We start from the raw sequence: 25,787 nt of genomic DNA, 5'->3' as shown, positions 1-25,787 counted from the left end.
ATATTGAGTCTTTAGACGTATTAAATTAGTGCTCAGTAAATGTTGTGGATGGCTCTCCAGGAAAATATATCAGAATGAAAAACTATTCAGAATTAATTTTAATTTTTAAAATTAAATTAAATCATGCGATCACATCAGTTAGTCCACGATTTTTCTTAAATACCTTAAAACACTTTGTAACTCTTCTCCGAATCGAACTTTTCAAGTAATCGTAAAGAATGGTGGCCATACCCACTTTTAAATAAAACCAATAACAGTTTACAACCAAAACGTCTTTTAACTTAACATTTTTCTAAAAAATTATTACTTAATTTTCGTACTAGTCGAGACAAATTAAATTGTCATCTACAATTACCATCGAGCGAACTAATCAGTAATCACTTTTCTTAGAATACAATTGCACTATTCGCAAAAGGTACTTATTTGGTTGATTATTTTGAAAACAAATTTGCAAAACAAGTGGGAAGGAGTGTAGGCGCAACCGATGAAGAAAATGTATTATAATTGCCTAACCCAGTTTTTTTTAAATACTCGTCAAAGATGAACAATAGCAAAGAGAAAACACGCAGTATTCTACAGCTTTTTTTTTTTTGATAAAGGTGAAACCACAAGCTAGGCTCAAAAAACTGCTCAGCAAACAGTTTCTACAAGGATGCTACCGAAGGATTCATCCATGTAGACACCTGTTTGAACCAGAGCCGCCTTTTAGACACGTCAGGAGAAACCTCTTCAATTACGCCGATACGATCCAGGACAAAACAAATCGGCAACTACTAGACTACTAGACCAAGAAGGGTTTTTTCATTCTGAAATTTGACATTGCCTGCCAGGGGGTGGGTGCTATTAAAACCAACTTTTTCTGTCATTGAATAATTTATTCCCACAGTGAGTATCAAACCCGAGATAAAGGATTATTCTTTTCAAAGGTGTTCTTCTTGAAAATTCATGCTGATTTGACTCTGCACTTCGAGGAAAGTATTTTCATAATATCATCGGTCTACACATCTAGAAGATGTCAGGTTATGGAAGTAGAGGTAGAATACCGAGATGAAGCTAGATCAAATTTAGGCTATGATGCTGAATCAGAATGAAAGATTAGATGCACGAGGTGTGGAAAATAAGATCTGCATTTTATGGCGCAAACATAGCATTTAAGTATATATTTTTTACAGAATTATTGCTTCAAAAAGTCATAAGTTCATTGTCAAAGTTTTGTTCGAATGCAGACGACGAATTGTTTTTATATCGCAATTACTCTTAGAAGTGAACTACCCCATCACAACTTTAATATCACTTACCAAATTAAGTATTCGATGCGGAAATATCTGTATGAGAATTTTAAAGATTGATTTTAACAGTTTATTTAATGTATAAAAATGTAAGTGAAAAAAATTTTTTTTGTTCCATCAAATTTTTTTTTGCTATACTTTTTTAGATAAATATATTACATTTGAGACACAGTTTGATTACATTTGCTCAAAGATTAAAACCATTTTAGTGCCCCCTAAAAATCTATCTTTCTTATTTTAATTTGATGAGGTGGGGGATAGATTAACAATAAGTCCAACAAATTAAATTATTGCTTTTGTGGTATTTGTTTGGTGACAATTCGACCTCAATTAAGTGCTTTTTTCAGCACTAAAAAATATAAATAAATATTTTCGTTGATAGCACATTAATAATTACACACAACTTATACGCCTGGTTGTGCCTAGTCGATTAATTATTTATGCGAAAGCTGTAATTGAAAAAAAAAACAAAAAATTATTGTGGTCGCTATTGAAAAATATTCCACTAAAATTTGTCTCTAATTCTTTAAAGTAGGGATTGGCAGCAAGGCATTTTACCTATATGACCACCAATATTGCGTATTGCATACTCTTTTTCTTTCAAATAATGTATGTAGTCGGGTGCTGCATGAGAATCATCGATACGGATAACTATGGTTTGTCAGCCAAGAATGGGAAACAGTGTTGACATTTCTGTTCAGTAAGATTTGGTAAGTCATGATGAATCGTGTAAGGCCAAAACAATGCTTATAAATTGTGGAAATTTACTTTCAAATGCATCTGAAAATCTTGAAAATAAAGCTGCTCGTGAAGTTCATAAAGCGAAGCGTTGAAAAAGGCGCCGAAATGTCGTTTCGTCGTAGTTTTACGTAAGGATCTTGACTTAAGTGCCTATAAAATGCAGCTCGTGCAAGAATTGAAGCCAAATGACCATCGGTTGAGTCCCATTTTTGCTGTCTAGCATTACTTAGATTTATTTTTCAGATTTATTATATTAGAAAAAGTGGTAATTTTCAGAAAATAAATGCAAACGCTGGTGTTTTCACTTTGAACAAAACAAATAGCTGAAGCGACAGCACATGACAAGGCTGCAGCATACTTTAGTTATTGAAGCTAACATTTTGAAAAGACGTAGAAGGTAGTACTGCACAGCAATAGCAGCAAGTAATTTTTTAGTAATAAAATCAAACGAATAATCCGCTTATTTATATAACCAACAGCGAATTAGTGAACTCGAATAAGTCGACTCGAGTTAGTGAAGCGCTAGTAAAAAAACACTGGCTTGCTAATCCTTAATGTATGTACAGATGTATTTGATAAGGTACGCTGGGATGTTGGCGCTTGGCTAGATTAGTTTGCAGGAGAGATCACTCCACGTAGAATCGTTTAGCGGACAACTTGAAAACCATTTGCGTAGCATGACATAATGAGGATGACCAACACTTTCTGTGAGCCAGTGCCATCATTGGATTGTAGATACTTCTTCCAATAGGATTTTTTTGAGAGATCACGCAAGACTACCGTAAAACTACGTATATAATTTTTCTCAGCACGCACATTTCATCATGAAAAGATTTACACCTCAACAAAGATTACAAATCGTGTAATTGTATTACGAAAATCGACCCTTTGAGAGAAGTGTTCATCGCGAGTTCAGGCCAACTAATGGCCGTCTTTTGACGTTCTTGACTTCTTCAAACATTTTGCTGCAGATGCTTGGATTTTAGGGTGTAAACATACGAACACCGCTTCAAATTGTTTTTCACACGTGAAACTTCTTTATAAAAGCAACGTTCGCTTCTTGCACAACGCGTATTGTGGAAGCGATACGCCTATTTGCAGTACTTGAATTTTTTTTATAACGGAGCTCTAAGCTTGATTTTTGCCGGTCCCATTTTCATTGCTCTCAATCACCTTTTTATAAGGGTATACCAATTCTAGAGGCAACACCTCTACTTCTATAGGCACTACTATTTTTGTATCTTTTTTTGCCGTATATCCGTTCCGATCTTAATGTTGTACTTAAGCCTTTAATTCTTTAATTTATTTTATATTTTGTGTTTATATTTTGTTATTTATTGACACCGGAAAACCTAATTTTGACATCTATTCTCTAGTCTTAAATAAAATTAAATCGAATTTATCTTTGTAAGTAAAAGATATCTCAAGTATGAACTGAATTTTCCTCGAATACGGCTTTTATAAGTGTTTCAACGTCAGCGCCACCTAATGGGTGTAAATATATTCGTTTAAAACAACTTTTACAGTGAACTGAGAACGAACTGTTGGTTCAGGAAGTGGCAATGTTAGCCATTTTACATAAGTTAGAAGGAATTAATTTAAATAGGAAGAGAAGTAAAGTGAACACTTTAAAGAAAATAATACGAAAAAAGCACGAAGAACCATCTATGGATGCTCAAAATTTATTCGTTTTAACTAAGAAGAATTTGTGCAAGAAGGGTTTTGCAAAAATAAAGATTTTTTTCCTAAGAGGTGCTGTGTTCTTTTGCGGAAAACTATTCCAGAGAGATTTTGCAGTTTATCAAAGTTCATTATAGCGATTTTCCACTGTAAATGCATACCTTGATAACGCATTACATACGTATATGACTTCATACATCTCGGTATAGAGTTTTAACATTCATGCTGTATCCTCCAATTTGAAGTCTACTGCGTGTGAAGAGGAAAAACTTCGCTTGTGTTGCAAATCTTTTGTTAAAGGAAGTGAACTTAAAACTTTTTCAATTACGCTTTATGCGTTAATTAAGCCAACAGCAGTGGAAATTATACAAATAACAACAAATATTTAGTTAAAGCGAGGCAGCTATTTGGTATATGTCGTTGTGAATGAGTAAATGAGTGAAAGAGAAAATGAGGGTCGAGTGTTAATGGTTAAGTTAACGAGAAAATGGGTTAAACCAATTTAAATTTTTGCGTATAAAAAAAATACGAAAAAATTAAAAAAAACATACAAAGAAAAGTAATAGCATAAAGAATTTATTCATTTGGTTTAAATAGAAAGTTGAGTCTTAGCGTGTGTGGTTATGTGTTAGATTGTGTGAATGCATCTACATACGTATTTAGGTATAACTACACTAGAATCTGACTGGATGTCTATAGAAATTTCGCAAGACAGCTATGTTGATTAATTAAATTAAGAGTTAACAACTGCGTACATAAGTGGATTACGTAAAATGGGAGCAGACACGCCACGTGTATGCTTACGGTGCTGTATTAGTATGATACTTGTAGTTTGACCCTGTTAAGAAATCCCAGTGGTATAGAGCTCATGAATTTAGTACCGTGACTAGTACGGTTTTTCACACCCCTTTCCTTAAAAGCAATAATTGAATTTAATACGGAGATTTGCAGGAAATCAAATGCGCCTCGCTGCAGTATTTTTCAATACAAGAAAAACAAAAAAAAAAAACATTAAAGTTCCATAGGATCCAGATGTGCCGACGGGCTTAATATGAATTTTACTTATATAATTTACTTACGATTATATGTAACAGCATGAAACAATCGAGATAGGTATAGAAATATGTGTATAAGTGTGAACCGTACCGAATTTAGCACTTGCTTTCCTGTTTACAACTATTTTCATTAAAAGCTATACATTCAGAAATGCAACAGCAATAATATATGAATAAACCAATCTGCTCTGAGCTATCACGAGACATGTTGTAGTGGGAGTACAACCGCCGCCTGACAGCTTCTGCATATGGTAATAAAAGGAAGATCACGTCTGGTGCATGATACACTGCAAAAGTTGCAGTAATACATGAAATGTTTGCGCGATAGCATACTAACACGTACTTCGTCCTATGGATGTTGTTCGACGGCCATGTTTCTCTTGTTGTAGTGCATGTATTTAATTGCTTACACCTTTTTTCGGCTAAATCATAGTAATGGGAAGCAATAGATGTTGTTACTGTGTTGAATGCGAGGGCAACTGTCACTGCCTCTGTATTTGTAGTGCAGAACCTTTTCTTGCTAGCTCATCTGCTATCTCATTAATCTCTATATACCTATGACCGAGAACCCATATCAGAGTATTTAGAAGCCAATGACCAAGCGATTCTCGTTCCTCTCTGTACTCTAAAACTAGTTTGGATGAAATGGAATTGGTATCTAAGGCATTCTTAGCTGCTTGACTGCCTGAAAAGATAGCTACTTTTGCGCTAACTTCTTAAGGGGGGGGGTAGGGTCACAAAATCGAAATTTTTTTTCTTCACTCATCTTATAGTAAATCATTTCAAGAATGTTGTGTCAACATTTTAAGTGGATCGGAGCAGAACTCTCAAAGTTATAGCCTTTATAGGCACTCTACCTCGAATGCGGAGCATCGATAATTTTTCATTAGCATTACGTCATACTTTAACTGAAAAATTCGACTTTTTTAGTTTCAGATGATTCTACGACGAATGCCCATTGGCACCGCAGAGCACCTCTCGAAAAACATATCTCCAAAAAAACTCTGTCATGGCTTATTTGTCAATATTTTATTATTAATATTTTTTAAAAACTTATTGAAAAGATGTACAATAACGTGCAACTGAACTAAACTAGCGCTAAACCCTACCACCCCCTTAAGCGCGATAGACTACTAGCCAGATTGATAGGGTGATCGTTAGTATTCTCTAATATTCTCTCTCTGTGAACTGTAGGAAATGTTACATTTTCTAAATTAAGACGAAATAAGTAAAGTGTCAATTTAAATTAAATGCAAATTAATTGTTAAAATAGAATATAATTGTTCAGCATTCATCGTCTTTTCGTGGCATATAAGAAATATTTCATTTTTTGATTATTATTAATTAAAATAAATAAATATTGCATACATTTACATAAATGTAGCCAATGTCCAAGCATGCCTCAATCTCAGAATCTTCTTCAAACACAGCACTGATTTTCAAGCACGACAACTAATTTTGTACAGCCTTCACGGAATTGGTCCTGAAATCGGAAAATCAACGAAACACAGTAGCACAAGATAGTACATCCGCGGAAGTTCATTCAAAGTCATCGCACGATTGCATTATATAGCATTTTTTGTCACAATGGATGTTCCAAGTACTTGTAGATAACACAATAAGAATTTGTTCTCAATGAGATTACCATTTCCCTATACTTTGGTATAGTTGCAACCCGCATAAACTTGACGCCTTTGATGGGCACCCTTTTGCGAATATGGGCGTGAATTGAACACATTTCTATTATAGCTAACTACTTAAGCTTCCAGAATGCTTCCTTAAAATTTTCTATCCATTTATGAATATGACCTTTTAAAAAATATTCTCAAAAAAGGAGGACGAAAGAAAGGATTTAAAAATCTACACCTTCGATTGGGCATCTTGGTCTGGCTGGACCTTTGCTTTCTTTCGCAAAAGGTGGGATATCATTGCTTTTGCAACTTGCATGCATCGAAAATCGTATGAACAATCCAGCCGTTATTTCAAAATTCCCTAGTCCTTTGGCTGTGGAATAATTTTTCAAAAAACGACTGGGACTTATATTATATATTAAAGGTGGAAATCAACCTGGCTTACGCCGGTCCTGAACTCAGATCATGTAAGGATTTAAAAGTCGCACAGACCTAATTTTTGAACAGCTACTTTCAAAATTATACCTTAATCCAACATCGAGGTCGCAAACTCTTTTGTCGATATGAAGTGTAAAAAAAACTACGCTGTTACCCTTAAAGTAACTTAATTTTATAATCCCTATTAATGAGTCAGTAACTCATAAATTAATGATTTTAAAAGATTAAAAGTTCGTTAAATCTGAATAATTAATGTTATAAAAATAAATAAATGTAGTCAAACAACCAACCGGAGCCGGTACACTCACAGCGAAGAGAGTTTGTCGTCTTTGTCTAAAACGAGGCGAAAAGCTTCGACGAAAAGCTCATTTCTATTGTATTATGTGCAAGAATGCTGTATGTCAGCAGCACTCAAAAACCTCTTACACATGGTTTGCTTGTTTTCCACTGAATCCATATATAAATATCATTTTATGTTTTGCTTTAAACTTAGTTGCAATCAATTTTTATTTCTTCAACCTTCAAATGAGTCCAAATAAAGAACAAAACAAAAAAATCCGTTTTTTTACGAACCAAAATATTATATTTTCAGCGATTATTTTTGAGAGAAAGATTCGGCATACGATTTTTGGACCTTTGCACGTTGGCAACGGCAAATATCGCAGGCGATGGAACGATGAGCTGTATGAGCTTTACGACGACAAAGACATAGCGCAGCGAATAAAGATCCAGCGGCTACGTTGGCTGGGTCATGTCGTCCGAATGGACACAAACGCTCCGGCTCTGAAAGTATTCGATGCAGAACCAGCTGGTGGTAGCAGAGGAAGAGGAAGGCCTCCTTTGCGTTGGAAAGATCAGGTGGAGAAGGACTTGGCTTCACTTGGTGTGTCCAATTGGCGCCGGTTAGCACGAGAAAGAAACGACTGGCGCGCTTTGTTAAACTCGGCCAAAATCGCGTAAGCGGTTATCGCGCCAATTAAGAAGAAGATGTCAAACGGAGAGTTGATAAACCTTAATTAGTTAAAAGAATTCTACATACAAGAACTGAAGAAAATTTCTCCGAGAGCTTACCAGATGCTATTGTTCTACATTTTCTTTAATTTATATTAACAGCGCTTACACTAAGCATCGGGGGCATGACCGAGTTCCTCTTCCTCTTTGTGGTGTACGTATTGATATTTTTTCCAGATATGAAGGGACTTACAGTTTTGTGCCGCCTCTCAGTGGCAGATGGTTTTTATGAGGAGCTTTTCCATGTTGACTGTTTTGCCCTTGCCTCCCGAGGACCGTGCGTTGTCAGAAAAAAACCTTTTCTATCATTTGGTGTTTTATGCACGGAGACTCGAACCTGAGCACTTCCGAATAGTAGAGTATAATGTAATAATAGTATTTTAACTCCTTCATACGAGTTATTTGCCGGTGAAATGGTTTTGCTCACTTCGCTTAATTTCAGTATACGAGTGTTGATAAGTCATGAGCCATTTGCAAATTTTGTCAAGAATTTCTTGTTCAAATATGCACACTTGCTTTCATATAATTCATATATCATAGAATTAAATTGACTTACATTCTCACGGTTGGATTCATTTTCATATCCACATATAAACATTTCTCTGCCCGCTTTGTCTATTTCATCAGATTTTATTGTAGTACAAATAATTTGATGAATTCCAAAATTCTGGCTTCTTGTCAATTGCAGGAATTATTTGTGATATTTCTACCAGCATAAATACCAACCAGTGCACAGTCATTCGTTTGGAAAGAGACAAGTGGAAAAAATTCAGCAACTAATAAATAGTTTCTAGAAATGGATTATTAATTAATAAAGAATTGCAATAATTGAAAAGAAAAATGTTAGCTTCAATATTAAATTAAAATTTTAATTAACCTAGTTTCATATTGCAGTTAAAATTCATGATGCTGAGTTTTTAATAGGAACAATAGAATGTGAAGTAAGTAAACACTAGGCTTATCTACTATACAGGGGAGCTCCCCTTTCATTCCCTCAGTAAAGGGGCAGCAGCATCTACCTTTGAAACCCGGCTCGTAACGCGAAGAGAGCTTTTTTCTAATAGCAGTCGCTCCTCGGTAGGCAATGGCAGACCTCCAAGTGTATTTCTGTCCTGAAAAAGCTTCTCATAAAAGAAGATGTCTGCCACTCGGAGGCAGCATAAAACTGTAGATCATTATTAAGCAATAAAAGGTACACCACAGTGTGGAGGAGCAGCTATGCAAAGCACCCGACAAGGGGTGCATGTATTTGTTTAACGAAAAAACACTTTTGTATCAAAAATATTAACAAGAATGTTTTCTTTTCGTTAATTGTTTGCAAAGCACATTTGCTTTATTACAAAAATAAACCCTGTTTGTAATTTTGCATAAAAAAGATAAAAAGTTCAATAACCAGCGGACTTTGATTACATTTTATATATACTTTAAGCAGAAATTACTTGTATTACCCTACATAAATTTATGTTGTTTATTACTTAACTTAACTCTCTTTTAATTTATTTTTTTAAATATGCCAGCTGTTTTTCTTTTATTTTTTAATACCATACTTTGAGTTACCTATATTTATAAATACGTACGCGAAACACTATATATATATACATATATATATCCTATTATTTCCCTTGCTTGGCGAAGAGGCTCAGCGATTGGTAAACTCTTCTTAAATAAATTTAAACATCTCCGGCATGCGAGGGCTGAGTCTAAAGTCACCAGCAATATCACAGCAGCTTCCTTCTGTCCTTCCGAAGATACCCAATCTACCTTAATCTGCATGTTAAGTACAATGAAATAGCGATATCAAAAGTGAATTAGGAATTAAGAGCGCCAGTGACTTTTGCGATAAATGAGGAATTAATAACAAAATAATTTCATCTTACATATTTACGCTGTAACCAATACAACCAACGTCAATTAGAAAACTAAGTTAGGCCAAGTCTTTCTCTATCTTTCTTTTTCAGCGCTGAAGAACCTAGCGAAAACAGGGCAACAGCGTCTTTAATTACTGCTACGTCGCTAACACGGAAAGGTGAAAAGGTAAGAAAAGTTGTTTCTAATAGCGGTCGCCCCTCGACAGGCAATGGCAAGCCTCCGGGTGTATGTCTGCCTTGATAAAGCTCATAAAAAATATGTACTATTCGGAGTCGGCTTGAAATTGTAGGTCCCTCCATTTGTGGATAACATCAACACGCACGCCACAAAGAGAGGGAGGAGCTCGGACAAATACCAAAAAGGGTGTACGCGCCAATTATATACATATATAGTATATGTAACACGGAAAAGTGTATAAATTTTCAATTGAATTTTTTGTTTGTTTTGAGAGACCTCCTCATGAGACTTTGTCATTATCCAAGAATTTACGCGAGTAGAAAGAGCCATAACTAATGGTTTTCTAATTAAATAGCCGCTGCATCCTTTTAATAAAAGCTTGTAAGGGATAACCGAAAATCCATACACAGCCTTCATAGTCCCGTGATGTCAACCCTATTGAAAATCTTCGAGCAATAGTTAAGCAAAAACTCAAAGAAAAATACATATGGAATGTCAAACATTTGTCAAGCAGATTTGGAGCAGATTATCTCAATAACTTGCGTAGAAGTATGACCCGAATATGTGAAGCCATTATAGCTTGGTGACGAGGCATTTTATTTAATGTATTATAAGCCCATACAATACAGTTTGCAGGAATCGAATTGGTCAATTACTTCTTAGTTATGGCGATCACGCTTTTATTATACAGACTGTAAGTAGCACGACTGCTGAGCAGATGGGGAAATCATTCAACTTTCAGAACTACCCTCATCGTTAGATAACTGCGACGTAATTAGATTTTGAAGCTTGCCCCTACAATTTCCCGATGCGTTAAGTGCACTTTCAACCAAGATGTAATAGATGAGGCCAATAACTATTAACCGCTTAGCAGCTTGTACAAAATTGGACGTGAAAACCAATACCATATACAATTTATTGAAAAGTCTATACTACCAATTATTTATAATGTTGCTGAAACATATTACAACAATCGGGAGCTCTAATAGTAGAACATATGGCAAATCATTTATAGAATACTTTTCCTCCAGATTTTCTTCCAAATTTTGCCAATAGCGATATAAATTAATAACGAAATAATTTGAAAGAGAACAAATGGTTAATAGGAAGATTTGTAAATACTTTTGCGTAAAAAGTTGAAGTCTACAGGATGATTCACTTGATGGGGAATCAATCGAATTGCACAGAACATCTTCAACTAATTAATATAGATATCCCATATATAACGTGAAGGCAGCCGCATGTCAATCTTTTCTTCCTCCTTTATATGCTCAAAAGGCTTTTCTGATATTCGCCCTCGAATATTGTGTCTTACATAGAGGAAGAAGAGGAATATAGATCTTTATAAAGTTTTTAAATGGAACAATGAAAGAAAGAACAACAAAAGAAGAGAACACTTATCCCCTATGGTTATGAATCCAGTTCTTACTATGTCCAACGGGCTATTTAGATCCATAAATACTTAGACATTTTCGGCCATATTTCGACTAAGTTGTGTACCCAGAGGAAAACATAATTAATATTTCAATACTGAATTCATATCGATGTGTAAGACGAGTAAAGTTCGTAAATAAGCTGAAGCGTTAAAAATCTCCAGCTTTGATAAACAGCAAAATTTAAAAATTGTGGTGGCAAATATAATATACAAATTTAGCTGTTGGTTTGTCGTAATCACTTGCAAATTCCATGATGCCGGACTATTTGCGCTTAACTTAACTTGTGAACTCCCGTTTGTTTGAACTCAGTGTCTCCATTTAAACACGGCTTTTTTCCATTAAATTTACCTTTTTTGTGTTCTATAATACTTTTAATAAAATTCGTTTTTAATAAAGAATACTTAAAGATATGATGACGTTTTCATTGCGAAGTTATATTTCATGGGTTAAAAGCTGAAAAGAGTTGAATTGATTCCTTAAATAAACTTTGTAAAGGGTTTTTCAATAAGGGCGGGTAGATGTTGAAATGGAATAAAATGGCGTTTGCTGTGTGGCACGTAGCGCCGTTCTAATGGAACCACATGTAGTCTAGGTCCATATGGTTCAATATGGGCCATAAGAAAGTGGAAGGGTCACCACGTCTACCGAAAAATGGGCGCAATGCGCGCAACGTTTGCGTTAATGAACACTCATTTTGATAATAAAGTTTTATCATTTGAACGTGCTGTTCGATCGTGTAACTTGCCATGATGATTTGGCATAAACAACTGAATAATAAACAAAAGATTTGGCAGATGTCACCGAAACAAAATGGCTGCCACAGGGCGCCAAAATCGACCCGCGCCAATTGAAAAACCCTTTAAAAGAAGTACCTTTAACATCTACTTATTCCTTTTGCCCCTTATTCCAATTGTAGTTTCTTCCAAAACATTGGAAGTTATTATAATAATTTTCTTTAAAATTGGTCATTTTCAATGCAGGCGTAAGTTTCCGATATCCTGAAAGGAGAAATGGAGCTACTGCCTCAGTAAAGTAGCACAAACCAATAATTGCTCGGAACTCTCTAGAAACTAATGAATTTTTTCTCTTGGGTTGCTGCCGTTGAACCACTTACATTTTGATAAAAATCAAGCCTAAGGGGCGCTTCCATTTTGCGCTTTCTAGTAGTGATTGGATTTTACCATATGAGAAACTTCTCAGAAGACTATTAAACCTCATTTGAAAGCTACGCATGCAAACTGAATTACTCTGTTCATTTGCTATGCCACACCCATATAATGTACAGCTTGTTTGCCGGTCATGGTGATGAGCGAATTATTACAGTTACTGTTGTTGTACTAACATGGTGATGAAATCAAATGAATGGAAGGCGTACACAATGGGCGTATGTCGAATATGAATGTGTGTGTGTGCAAATTATTTTACTTAACAAGATTGATAAGTGAAAAAGAGCATGCGGGAGTATTGAAAATAGCAGTCGTTCTACGAAAACTCTGAACGTGTGAGTGAGAACCAAGAATCAACCCTGCAGGGAGCAGCCAAATTAATATGGAAACATTCTAATTCAAATGCTGGTGTTTAACAGGAGAAATCATAATACATAGTTAGTCATTGACTAGATTAATGCCAGTAGTAAAATTGTCAATTTGTCTGCAAATTAGCTTATTTTTTAGTTTAAGGGGTTCAGCTTCTCCAGCACTTTCATATATTTTCTTTTTTTTGCTTTAAGAGTTCTTTTGCAATCCAAGAGTACCTTTTTAATGTTTAAAACTTAATAGAAAGTCTAAAATAGCGCCTATAAAACCAGTGAAGTGATGAGCGTCGAACGAAAGATGAGTAAGAACGACAATTTTAATCGAGTTTTTCTCGAAATACGTTTTTCCGCGCTTTCGAAAATAGCTCAGAACTTAATCGACTTAAAATTGTACGCGGCTATTCTTTAACATATTGGTCTTTACATGCACCTAAAATTTTACATTATTGATCAATTTATTTATAAAAAAAAGCGTAATTTTTTTCTTTCTCACTTCGAATTGCGCATAACTTGACAGTTTTGGCAAGAACTCGTGATGCACAACGCCCCTGCAATCGAAGAAAACGGTAAGCAAAACTTTTACATTCGACCGAACTTGGCGCGCTTTTTTCGGTCTTGGTACGTGCGGCAGCTTCCATTGAGATGATTGAGCTTTGGTTTTTACGTCATAACCATAAACCCACGATTCGTCACCAGTTATGACCCTCTGGAGCAAATTTGGGTCGTCGCGAACAGAGTCCAACAGCTCATTAGCAATGTTCATGCGATGCTGCTTTTATTCGAAATTGAACAGTTTTGGTACGAATTTCGCGGCGACCCGTCTCATGCCCAAATCATTGAAAAAAATCGAATGGCGCGAGGCAATCGATATGTTTATGTCCTCAGCAACTTCTCTAATGGTGATTCGACGAATGGCAAATGCTATTTTCTTCACTTTATCAATTTTTTCGTCTGTTGTTGAAGTGCTCGGGCGTCCGGCACTGGCATGTCGTCGTTCACATCTTCTCGGCCTTCTGAGAACATTTTCTACCACCGATAAACGTTGCTTTGGTCCAAAGTAGCTTCTCTGTATAACACAGTCAACTTTCGGAATGCATCCGCGCACTTAATTTCGTTTTTCACACAAAATTTGATACAGGTTCTTTGATCCATCTTTTTCAGTAGGTAAAAATCCAAGACGAGACGAAACACGTGCATTCAAAAGGGCCGAACTCGTCCGCATGAGTGAGAGACATGACTACCAACATATCGTCACAAAAAAATCGAAATTCGAAATTCGCGATACTTTTTGAACACACCTCGTATGTTCCTAAATGTGAATACCTTTTTTGAGGAATTTGTTTAATTTTTTTGGAGTTGCTTGTAGAGTAAGTTTGAATCAATTTTTGAAGGCTTAAACAGTTACTGTACCTGAAAGAAGTTGCATGAAATATCTAAAACAGAAAATGCATTGGTGCTCAAGTCTTAAGATAGTTAGTTGAAAAATAACCAAAATGCAAAAAAAAAGAAAAATAAAAAAAAAATTTAAATAATTTCACTTCCTATTGAGCGATAACAGGAGAATGACGGGTTTTAATAAATAGAAATATTATCAACTAGAATCCTCATAATTTTCATTTAAAAATGAACGAATGGAATGAAATGGTTTTTTATATTTTGATTGGGCCAAAGCTGATTATTTAGAAACAGCAACAGATTAGCATTTTCTTAGCTAGTATGAGGGCGTCGCTGTGTTAAAAATACCACTTTCCAACATGGCAAAGAGATAGAACACGATCTGGTTGGGCTGAAAAGTTAACTGCTGGTTTTAATGCTCACAGCTAATACTTTTTCCTACAGGGTACGTTTGCCTGTTTATACGGATGTACTCGTATACACACGTATGTACATACACGCATTCCATAAATTTCTAACGTAGTAGTCAAATTGATTTTCATTTGCCTTGTCAACAATCTTCCATTCCATTTGCTGGCAGATTGAGAGATCAGATGTCCTTGAAAGACTCATTCTGAAATTGCTCCTTTAAATGCCGCATGCAAGGATGTATGTAGAAGCTTATAAAATTTCGTACAGTTACTTGAAAGACATTTAAAGCATTTAGTTTTTCGAAACTGCTAAAATTCATGTAGTAATTTCTAAATTGATACCATCTTAATTAAATTCTCTGACATCGAGTGAGCTTAACAGATAAACACATACGCATGTATTTGAATACCTATGTATAAATACATTTCCCCGAATTTCGATTTATGTTGTGTACAAATATCAAATAAAGGTATTTATTATCAATATAACATTTTAATCAAAGTTCACTATTCATGCGAAAAAGCAAATGTGAATAACAATACAAATTATAATCGAATTCGGGAGTAATTTGAACTCAAATATATCTCATAGTTAGAAAAGTGAATGTATGGAAAGACAAAAGTTACATGCAAATTCTTAAATAAAATGTTAATAGCGGGAATAAGAAAATAAATATATTTTTTAAAATACTAACAATACTTATATATACAAGGTGAAGTCCAAAATAAACAAGACTGAGCTAAAATAAGACCGGGAGGAGCTTCGTTCTGATAACTTCAAGTTCATTTAGACACTGTTTTGCGCGATCTAAAAGATTTTCGAAGTGTGTTTTAGGTCATTGACCGGAAAGTCGGTACAAGACTTTTGGATGGCCTCTACGAACGCAAAACGTTCCGAAAAGGTAGAACCCACAGGGAGCCATATCAGGCGAATACGGTGAGTGATTGATGGTTAAAATGCTATTTTTAGTTAAAAATCAGTCACAAGAGTGTGTCGATAAGATGATGCATTATCATGCAATAAGCGCCAGCTTCCTCCTTCGCTGTATTCAGAGCGAATTCGACCAATGCGATGCAACAAACGCTTTAAAACGTCAAGATAGAAAATTTACGGTTTGGCCGTTGTGGACAATTCCCTTGGAATCATAAAAACAAATGAGCATCGAGTTGATTTTTAACCTCTCCAAACCCGATTTTTTGGATGGTGGCTCGTTTGCGGCCTTCCATGTGGCACTTTGGCGCTTAGTTTCAGGTTAATGTTGGAAACACTACGTTTCTTCATCAGTTACAATGTTGTAAAAAAAGTTCTCGTCTATTCTCGCCCTTTAATGAGGTCTTTCGAATGTTTACTTCTGAGCAATTTTTGGTCCTCAGTTAATTTGTGCGAAATGAAACGTGCACGGTCCTTTCGTAAGCCCAAATGATCACTTAATATCCGATAAATCGATGATTTGGAGATATTCAACTCCGATTCCATGAATTTCAACGATGATTTTGGTTCATTTTTGACAAATTCACGAACAATTTTGATGGAGTTTTTGATGATTACTGATTTTGGGCGGCCCGTATGTTCATTTTCATTTATGTCCTCACAACCATCTCTGAAACGTGTGAACCACTCATGAACTTTGGCACAAGGTAGACAATCATCGCCATAAACTTCTTCCATGAATTCAAATGTAAATGTTTTACCGATTTTAAAACAAAATTTGATATTAACTATTTGTTCGAAACTCATTTTTGTACCGATGACACAAACATACTGACACTGTAGATGCATTAACTTCATTTCCACTGAACCGAATGTCCCAAAGCTTTCCCTGGAAGTCAGCTAGGGATGTAACTTCCAATGCACTAACTCATTAAAAAGATGGCGCCATCAAAAATATTTTTATGACATCAGTCTTTTTCATATTGGATTTCACCTCATTATGATTGTATCATATATAATTGGCGCTTATACCATTTTTGGGTGTTTCGCCGAGCTCCTCCTTCTATTTGGCATGCGCCAAATGCTTCTTCACCAAAGGAGCTTTTTCATGGCATAAATACGCTCGGTGGATTGCCATTGTCTGTCGAGGTGCGATAGCTATTAGAAAAATTTCGAAGCGACGCAATTTCAATTTAATATTTATTCTTATTTCTTAGATTTCGATTTTTCTTTTTCAAGGTTAATCCTTAAGAGTCTACTAATAAAACATGTTTCATGATTTTTCTTATTCTATTTTAAGTTAATAATTTTTAGGAATCTGGTGAAGAAATTTCCTTCTTCTTGTAGAATTTTCCTTTGTATCTTTTTTATATGCGTACATTATTAAGTCATTCTTTATTTGAACAATATTTGCATTACTTTTCATGCTAAGTTTTTGCTTTGATTTTTTATAAAAATATGTTTACCAACATTCCAAACTTTGTACAAAATTAAATAATCTCCATTATCAAAATATTGGTAATTTCATTGATTCCTTTGCGGATTATTAAAACGAAGTATAAGTATATGGAATAGATAATCGTATTTATGCTTCGAAATATTTTCCTTTTCTTGCCACTAGCTTTGACTCAGAAAAACTGAGTCCTTGAATCGAAAAAATTTTTTTGCTTTATTCATAAGCGTGAAAATACTGAATACAGTAAGGCCCAGAGGTAAGACCTACACATTTAGTATTTCTAAGTGCATATATCTTCACTGGTTTTGCCTTCATGAGATCGAACCTATCGACATATTGGTGGATAATTCACGCAGTTGCGGTTAATATTGCGCACATTTTTGATTCGGTGTTTGGTTTCAATACCGCTCCCCTATGCTAAGTCTGCATCAAATAGTGCCTCCAATCCTATATATCTGAAAACTTTCCTTCGTGGATTACCAAGTATGGTCTAACCGAAAGTATTTAAGAGCGTTCGATGACCATCAGCAACAGTTTTCATCGTATGGAATAATAAAGTTGAAATTTCCCTTAAAAGATGAGTATTAACACGTAAACTCAAACTTTTGAGGTGATAAATTTATGAAGAAACACAAATTCACGAATGTTTACCTTAATATCTTTAAATCTGTTTATATCGGCTAGCGCTAACCCTTGAAGAAATCAATGGGAAAACGGTGAAATGTTGAACTTATGTGCTTATATATTTAAATAAACCACAGCTCATGCACAAGAAGCACATCTTAAATTAAAAAAAAAAAATATTCTTATTTCCTCAAAATTAGGTTAGGTTATACAGGCTGGCCGAAGCCACGCAGAGACCATTTTGGTTCATAGCTATACCAGATTAGCGTCGTTCTTATTTTTTATTTTTCTTTTGTTAACGAAAATATGCATCACTTAAAATGCGCGTACTGTTCGCGAATTTTAGGAGTCACTCAAGCTCCAGTTCTTTTGTACCCGGCTCACTACATTTCCTGCAAGCATCGTTAATGGTTAAGTTTAACTTGTAAGGCAGTGCACTATTAGTATGTCTACTAAAGTTCTACAGTTCCTTCTATCGAAGGATATAATTTATTTAATATACTTGTCATGACTTGCACGTTTACAAATGATCTTGGCAACTTTGCAACTGGTTAAGCTAAGCCATCTGCTTTTTGCCTTTCTTAGAATGTGTTCCTCTAGTTCTTTTTGAATTGTGTGCAGAAGTTTAAGTACCTGACTTATTTGATACCTTGGAAGTGTGGCGCCTTCTTTAGCCATTCCGTCCACTGTCTCGTTTCCCTTTATTTCCAGCAACTCAATGCACACAAAGCCTATTTCCTCAAGGTTATATACAAATATTTATTTGCATTAATTTAAATTTTTGCTCATATACTTAATATGTACAAATGTGTATACAAATGCATATGCTTATGTATCAAATAAATTAATTTTGAATGAAATCTGAATAAATTGGGTAATGGTAAATGTTTTGTACTCCATATCCTAGCTTAAAAACGTGTAGGCAATTCACGCATTGCAAAAATTCTTCCGGACGACCTCGCCTTTTTGGGCGAAGGGAAAATTAAATATGCTTAATTGTATGTGTTTATAGGTATGTAACAACGGCCTGACACCTAAACAATTCTTGCCTATTTGCTAGTATAAAAGCAGAGTCGGAAGCTGTAAATTACATCAGTTGCTTTGCACAGCTTCTCCAATAAGTTGCGCCATATAAATACTAGCTTCATATATTACAAAAACTCATAAAAGAATACAGCCGTTATAATGTCTCTGAGTTTGTTGAAAATCTGCGTGTTGCTATTGGTTTTATTTTTAAGTTTGGAGCAAATCACTAGCCAACGAAAGGTGTGCGGTACAGCGTTGGATATGGTCCTGGACACCATTTGCGAAAACGGTTTCAATACAAAATTCAAGAAATCTTGTAAGTATATTTGTAAATGTAAAAGTAATGAAACTTTCTCTTTAAGCCCAGTTATTATGTTTTCATAATTCGTATTGAGTAGAAAAATCTCAATTTCATTTCAAAGCTAAGTAAATTTAAAATTATCGAATTCTAGTGGAATGGGGTCATCATGGCAGCAATGAACTGGAAGATGAGTTGCCCTTCCGCTTCTCGTCTTTTCCTTTCCTAGGTAAGTTTCATGGTGATGAAGTTGACACATTGGCTAAGACCCGTCGTCGTCGTGAGGGAATATACGATGAATGTTGCCGCAAGTCTTGTACCTACAGCGAGTTATTCTCATACTGCAAATAAATCGTTGCATTTTTATAGACTAGAAATACGGAACGCTGTAATGGATGCGATTGGACAATGTGAAGAATAATTTTTGCTTGTTATTCTGTATAAGTTATGCGAACGTCAAACAATTACAATAACAAAATCTGTTCAACTAAATAGAGATTTTGTATACTATTTACTATTTTAAGTTTTCAAATGAAATTGTTAAAAGATATTCTAAGCTTTTATATATAATAAAAGCGTATAACCGTGGCACTTCTTGAAAAACTCAAAATCTGTATATTTTGCACGCAAGTTGTGAACAATAAATAAGGGATTTGATGTCGCTCTAGAACAGTGATCGCCAACCCGTCGATCGCGAGCTACCGGTAGCTCGCAAAGGCAATTCTGGTAGCTCGCGCTGCTCACGTTGCAAAAAATCCAAAAGTCTGAAAATCATACCAGTATTAGCAAATTTCAGAAATTTTCATAATAAATAGATAAACAGCGGCAACACTGCGGTAAGCGATTTCGCGCCGACAAACACGACGCGAAGTCGCGTCTCCGTTCTAGGATCGGCTGGAACCGATTAGCCTGTTCGAGAATTTTTTGGCTTTATATATACGCAATGCACGTCGACATTGCGCTCAGTTTAATACTGAACGGTATTATCAACGTTCTGCGTGCAGCGGTTGGGTTAGAGTTCGAAACATTATGGCAAGCAGTAGTAAGAAGGCGAAGACATAAAATTTTCATTCGGAATGGGAAGAACAATACTTCTTCACAGAAGTTAAAGGCAAAAGTGTTTGTTTGTTATGTAATACATCTGTGTCAGTTCCTAAAAAAGGAAATATTGAGAGGCATCATAAAACTGTACATTCGAATTTTGAGAAGGCATTCCATTTAAATTCTGCCAACAGAAAAAAAAAACTGAAACATTTAAAAATCCATCTAATTGGACAACAGTCAATATTTTTGAAAAGAATCGACAAAAATAAGGCTGCAACTGAAGCATCTTATCGTGTTTCCCAGATAATTGCACAAAAGAAAAAACCTTATGAAGACGGGGAAATCATAAAACAAGCATTTTTGGAAGCTGCAGATTCTTTATTCGCCAACTTTAGAAATAAAGACGAAATAGTGTCTGCTATAAAATTGATGCAACTTTCTGCTAATACAGTGATGAGGCGAGTAGAAGTAATGAGCAATGATATTTTTTTACAGTTAAGAAGTGACTTAGATAACTGTATTTATTTTTCACTGCAACTGGATGACACCTCACAGATGGCCATATTTGTCAGGATGGCTTTTAGTGATTTTACAATTAAAGAAGATCTTTTGAAGTTTATTCCACTCAAAGGACATACTACTGCGCTAGAGCTGTTTTCTCATTTAAAAAATCGCATCTCTTCTGAGAAAATTCCAATATCAAAAATGGTAGGCCTGACAACTGACGGTGCTCCAGCTATAGTGGGTTGTGATAAGGGGCTCGTGGCGCTATGTCATTAGAATGAAAGTTTTCCACAATTTCTTAGTTACCACCGTATTATACATCAGCAAGCATTATGTGGAAATTTTCTAAACTTGAACAACGTTATGAAACTGGTGGTGAAAATTGTGAACAAGATTAGAGCTCAAGCGTTACAAAGAAGATTATTTAAAACCTTGGCTGATGAAATTGACTGTCTGAATACGGAGAGCTACTTCTTCACTCTGAAGTGCGATGGTTAAGCAGAGGACGAGTGCTCAAACGTTTCAATGATGTCTTGCCTGCTTTACTCCAATTTTTCAAAGAACGCGATGAACCGATTCCTGAACTGGAAAATTTGACTTGGCTCAGAGATTTTGGTTTTCTTGTGGACATTACAGAGAAATTAAATGAGCTTAACTTGCAGCTTCAAGGCAGGGATAAAGAATTAGCGGAAATGATTTCTGATATAAATGCATTTATTACAAAACTTGAATTTTGGGACACAAAACCTAAAAAACCGCGATACTAAGCATTTTCCTATTCTTTCCGAAAAGATATCCAAAAATCTATTAGAGCCCTATGACAGTAAATATCATATGGAAATAGTTTCTAACTTGAAGGAAAACTTCAAAAATCGTATCAAGGATTTCAGCAAAATTGCTTTAGTGACGCAATTTGTTGTTTCACCCTTCATGGACATTGATATACAACAGTTGGCAACTTGTGTTATGAACAACTTTGGCGAAGACATTGCTGTGACAGAAATGGAACTGATTGCTTTTCAAAGTGACTTGACTTTAAAAACTTTAGGTTCAAATACAAAATGTATATGGACTTTAGTAAGTAAAGATAAGTATTCAGTTTTATGTCGTGTTGCGTTGAAAGTGAAAGCGTTATTCAGTTCAACTTATTTGTGTGAATCTTCTTTTTCCAATATGCAATTTATTAAAAATAAATACCGCAATCGGCTTACAGATATACATTTGGATAACTGTATTCGAATGACTGTATCAAATTATACTGCAAATATTAAAAAATTATTGATGAGTCAGAATGTCAACCTTCTCATTAAATATGCTCTTTTTATCTGCCCATATTTTATTTATATAATAATGTACTATTACTGTTTTGTTGTTTTTTTAAGTCGCTTGTGATTTGCCATTATGACTGCAAAACATTTTGTTACGTTTGATAGGTGTGAACATGGATGTAGTTATTATAATTATGGATTATATATAGAACGTATATTAGTAAAATAAATACATGTATTGTATTGAAAGTAGCTCAACACATTGAAAAGGTTGGCGACCACTGCTCTAGAACATCGCTGATGCGCACGCCGAACGCCAACGCTCCCCAGCGAGAAGCCTTCTCTTTCGATTGCAATACCTCTCGCTTTTGTAAACAAATCGGTATAGAGTTGTTTTTGTTTCTTTGTTCAGGTAGAGAAATGTTAAAATACTAAGAAATTATCAGGGGATTTCTCGTGAAACTTGAAAGACCCCTCACTGAATCTTATAATTTATAGAAAAAATGATATGCCAGTGATTACTAGGCATACGAACGTGGTCTTCATTAATTTAAGCATTTAAGTCTAAGCAGAGAAGGCGTCGGAAATGCTTCTTGAATTGGTCGCCCTTCTAAATATATCCAAGAAGGAAAGGATGATGGAATTGAACAAAAAAAATTTAAATTGATGTATGCATATTGTTAGTATAAAAATGTGAAGAATAATATTTATGGTTAACCCTCCGTTGGGTACCCGGGAGTGGTCAGACTCTTTTGGCCTGATTTTTTCAACTTGGACGTGAAGTTAAAATATTTCTGTTATTGCTAACGACTTGAACTTCCACGTAGCTTCGTAAAATTAGATTTTCTGTCGATTTATGGTTTGGTATGGTTCTGTCGAATAAAGGTTAAACTGCTCACAATGCCGGTTGTGTCCCACCGGGCCGAAGTTAATCGTAATGTTAGCACTCAAATGTTTTTTTGTTTTTTTTTGTTCTTCATTTTAATGAGCTGCTTTTGATAAATGATTTGGATGGAATTCAAATATTTCATTGTACAATACTCACGTGCATACATTCTGTCAAAAAAGTACTGGGAATTGTTCAATAAAATGCAAAAATAATTATTTAATCATCAAAATTTATTTTGTCGCCTTCAAAATTTGCTCCATTCGAAGCAACACACATATGCCAACGATTAGTCCAGTCATCAAAGCATCTCTTAAACGCGTTTGAAGGGATCGTCTTCAGCTCCTTTAGCGGATTATCCTTTATGGCCTCTATCGACTCAAAGCGGCGTCCGCGGAGTGGCAATTTAAGTTTTGGGAAAAGGAAAAATTCGTAGTGGGATAAATCCGGTGAAAACGGTGGTTGTTCGATGATATTTGACGAGTTTTTGGTCAAAAAAATGTTTACAATATCAGGCTTGGGAGACCGGTGCGTTATTATGGTGCAAGATCCCTGAGTTTTCTTTCCACAAATTTGAAATTGAGCGGACGCGAACTCTTTACAGGCAAAAAAAATATAAAAAATGTGAGTGAGCAGTTACTTACAATACATACATACATACTAGGGGGGTCCAAAAAAAATTTGTATGCTGCCGCCCCCCAAAATAGTAAAGAATGAAAAATAAAAAGACCCGTATTTTTTTGTTTTTTAATCAGACCATATTTAATGGTGCCGCCGGGGCTTTGAAATATCTCATGTATTTTGCATGGGAAAAAAATACTTTTTCGTAGATTTCATGTAAAAACCTGGAAAATGAATATATTTTAACCGGATAACTCAGTTTCTCTTCATAATTGGTCAGGGAATAACAACCAATTATAAAATAATTAATTTTTTTGGATTAACTATTTTTTATAGAACCCCAAAAAGCCCCCATAAAACGAAAATCTAAGAAAAAATCGAAAAACAATATTGCATACTTTGCTTTTCCATTTTTGCAAAACATTATGAAACATACAACACTTTACACAAAAAAAAAATTGTATCTGTATCAAATAAGGTGTGAGTGACTGCAGTCTTGCATTTTTGATTAAACTTTATTTCCAAGTTAATTATTGTAAAATAAAATGCAAAAAAATTGTCTAAGATTTTATGACATTTTGAAATAACCTCACTTTTTTGCAAGTGGGTGAAACAGCAGTATTGAAGTACGAATGACGACAAAAAAATATTTTCATGGGGTCGATATACTCATGTTGGAAAGAATAATGAGATGGCGCCTATCGTGGTACCGTTACTTTGCTCTTAGCGAATTCGACAATGAGTCTCGTCGTTTTAGCACCAGTAAGGCCAGATTACCTTTTTCGTAACTTGATTTAGGATTTTTTTTTTGCCATTTAGTCTCGGAGTTTTAGTGCTTTCTTCATGATATTTTTCTTGCCTTTTCTGATTAAAAGTAGTGTTTATAATTTTGTAATATATACTTTTTTTTTAAATTAGTTCAATAATTCACTCAGTTTTATTTAGCTTTACTTTTTTTAACATCTGGTGGCATTGCCCGCGATTGCAGGTGTTGTTGGTGTTCATCTGCTTTCGGCAGTCAAATCTCTCTCTCGCTACTGCAGTGTTGCCTAGCTTTGGATATAAAAACGCACTAAAATGCCCATTTAAAGAAAATAAAACACCAAATTTCTATTACAGTACTTAAAGAACTTTTTATGCGTGACAAATTGTCTTTAAAATGTGCGATTTTTTAAATAAATGTGTTATAGTTACGTACAATTAAATTTATGAGTTTTTTGATAAGAGAACGACTTTTTTGCTATATTTGAGGGTATGTAACAAGAACAAAAAGAGTACCTCATTCTTTTTGTAAAAATGTCGTTATGGTTTCTTAAGTATTTTCTGGTATTTAGTTGCTTATTTTAACTATGAATACACCTCTCGATGCCGTATGTCCCAGTAAGGATTTAGGAGCAAAAGAAACGAACACACCTCTATGGTTTTAATTCGCATTCAGTAAATTCAAACGCTTTTTAAAATGTGTAAAAAGATTTTCAATCTTAAGGAGAGTTGAGAGAGGTACATTTAATATCCTTGCATAACCTTAAAAGGAGCAAAAAATTAAATTTTCACTTTCAAAATATCAAATTTTATAAGAATCAACAAATTTTCATTAGCACTAAAATCTTCTGAGGCTGACTTTTCTTAACATTGATTTGTTTAACAATACATTTTTTTTTGTTTACCTTATAGTATCGGTAGCTTTAAATTAAAAATAAGAAACAAACACCAAATTCAAACTTTTCGCATTTTGATACATAAAAAATCACTAAATTTAATGCGAAGAGCAAATGGTTGGCCACACTGCACAACTGAGCAAAAGTGACGTCGCGCACTCTCTGATGGGTGCAATCTTGTTCCTATGATTCTTGGATATACGCATCTTCCTCGGCGGATAACAATTTTTCCGCTTTTCAACTGTTTCTATGTTTTACAACTAGTTTTTGTATATGGTTATATAGAAAAACAATACCAAAAAATAAAATTGTGTCTTTCAACTATTTGTCTTATGACAATTAATAAATCTACTTTTAAGCCGTAAAAAAATTTTTTTTCAATCCTTTATTAGTTAATGCAGTAAAGAGTTTTCAAAAAGAATTTACAAAACAACAATCAGCACTGTTAAAAAATAACAGAAACTTTATAGGATTAACTGACTAGAGAAAAGTTAATATGACAGAAAATTTGTAAATTCAACAGTAAAACTCGGCCTCGTGTAATTTCTCAATTTACCAGATTTATTCTTTTGATGCCATTTAAGTGTGAAATCTGTTGTTGCAACCTGTAATTTGATTCATTTTAAAACATTTTTCCCTGGGCGTAGTTTTCACTGTGTTTATGCTTCATAAGAAATTACAAGTCCCGAAGATGGCAGGACCGTTGACTTTTGAAAATAAAGAAATAATATTGAGTTTAAAGTGTTCACTAGGTTCCAACTTCCTATTTTATCTGTTACTTAAATAAAAATTTTAATTTAAAATT

The 25,787-nt window shown here is 34.7% G+C and overlaps 1 protein-coding gene across 1 annotated transcript; it reads left to right on the top strand.

Annotated features, from left to right (window-relative positions):
• Window positions 1-18,862: 18,862 nt before the first annotated feature.
• On the top strand, window positions 18,863-19,352 carry LOC129242876 (probable insulin-like peptide 5). The gene is made up of 2 exons (XM_054879773.1): window positions 18,863-19,019; window positions 19,156-19,352. Exons 1-2 carry the CDS (start codon window positions 18,863-18,865, stop codon window positions 19,350-19,352), a joined length of 354 nt encoding a protein of 117 aa, XP_054735748.1.
• Window positions 19,353-25,787: the final 6,435 nt, after the last annotated feature.

Source organism: Anastrepha obliqua, chromosome 3 (genome assembly GCF_027943255.1).
Source record: "Anastrepha obliqua isolate idAnaObli1 chromosome 3, idAnaObli1_1.0, whole genome shotgun sequence".
Lineage (NCBI taxonomy): Eukaryota > Metazoa > Arthropoda > Insecta > Diptera > Tephritidae > Anastrepha > Anastrepha obliqua.
Note: the sequence above shows the minus strand (reverse complement) of the source record. Positions and strands in the feature narration are given on the sequence as shown.

Coding starts and splice junctions, on each gene's coding strand:
- LOC129242876 (XM_054879773.1), top strand. CDS start 18,863: ATGTCTCTGAGTTTGTTGAAAATCTGCGTGTTGCTATTGGTTTTATTT. Junction 19,020..19,155: donor TACAAAATTCAAGAAATCTT/GTAAGTATATTT, acceptor ATCGAATTCTAG/TGGAATGGGGTCATCATGGC.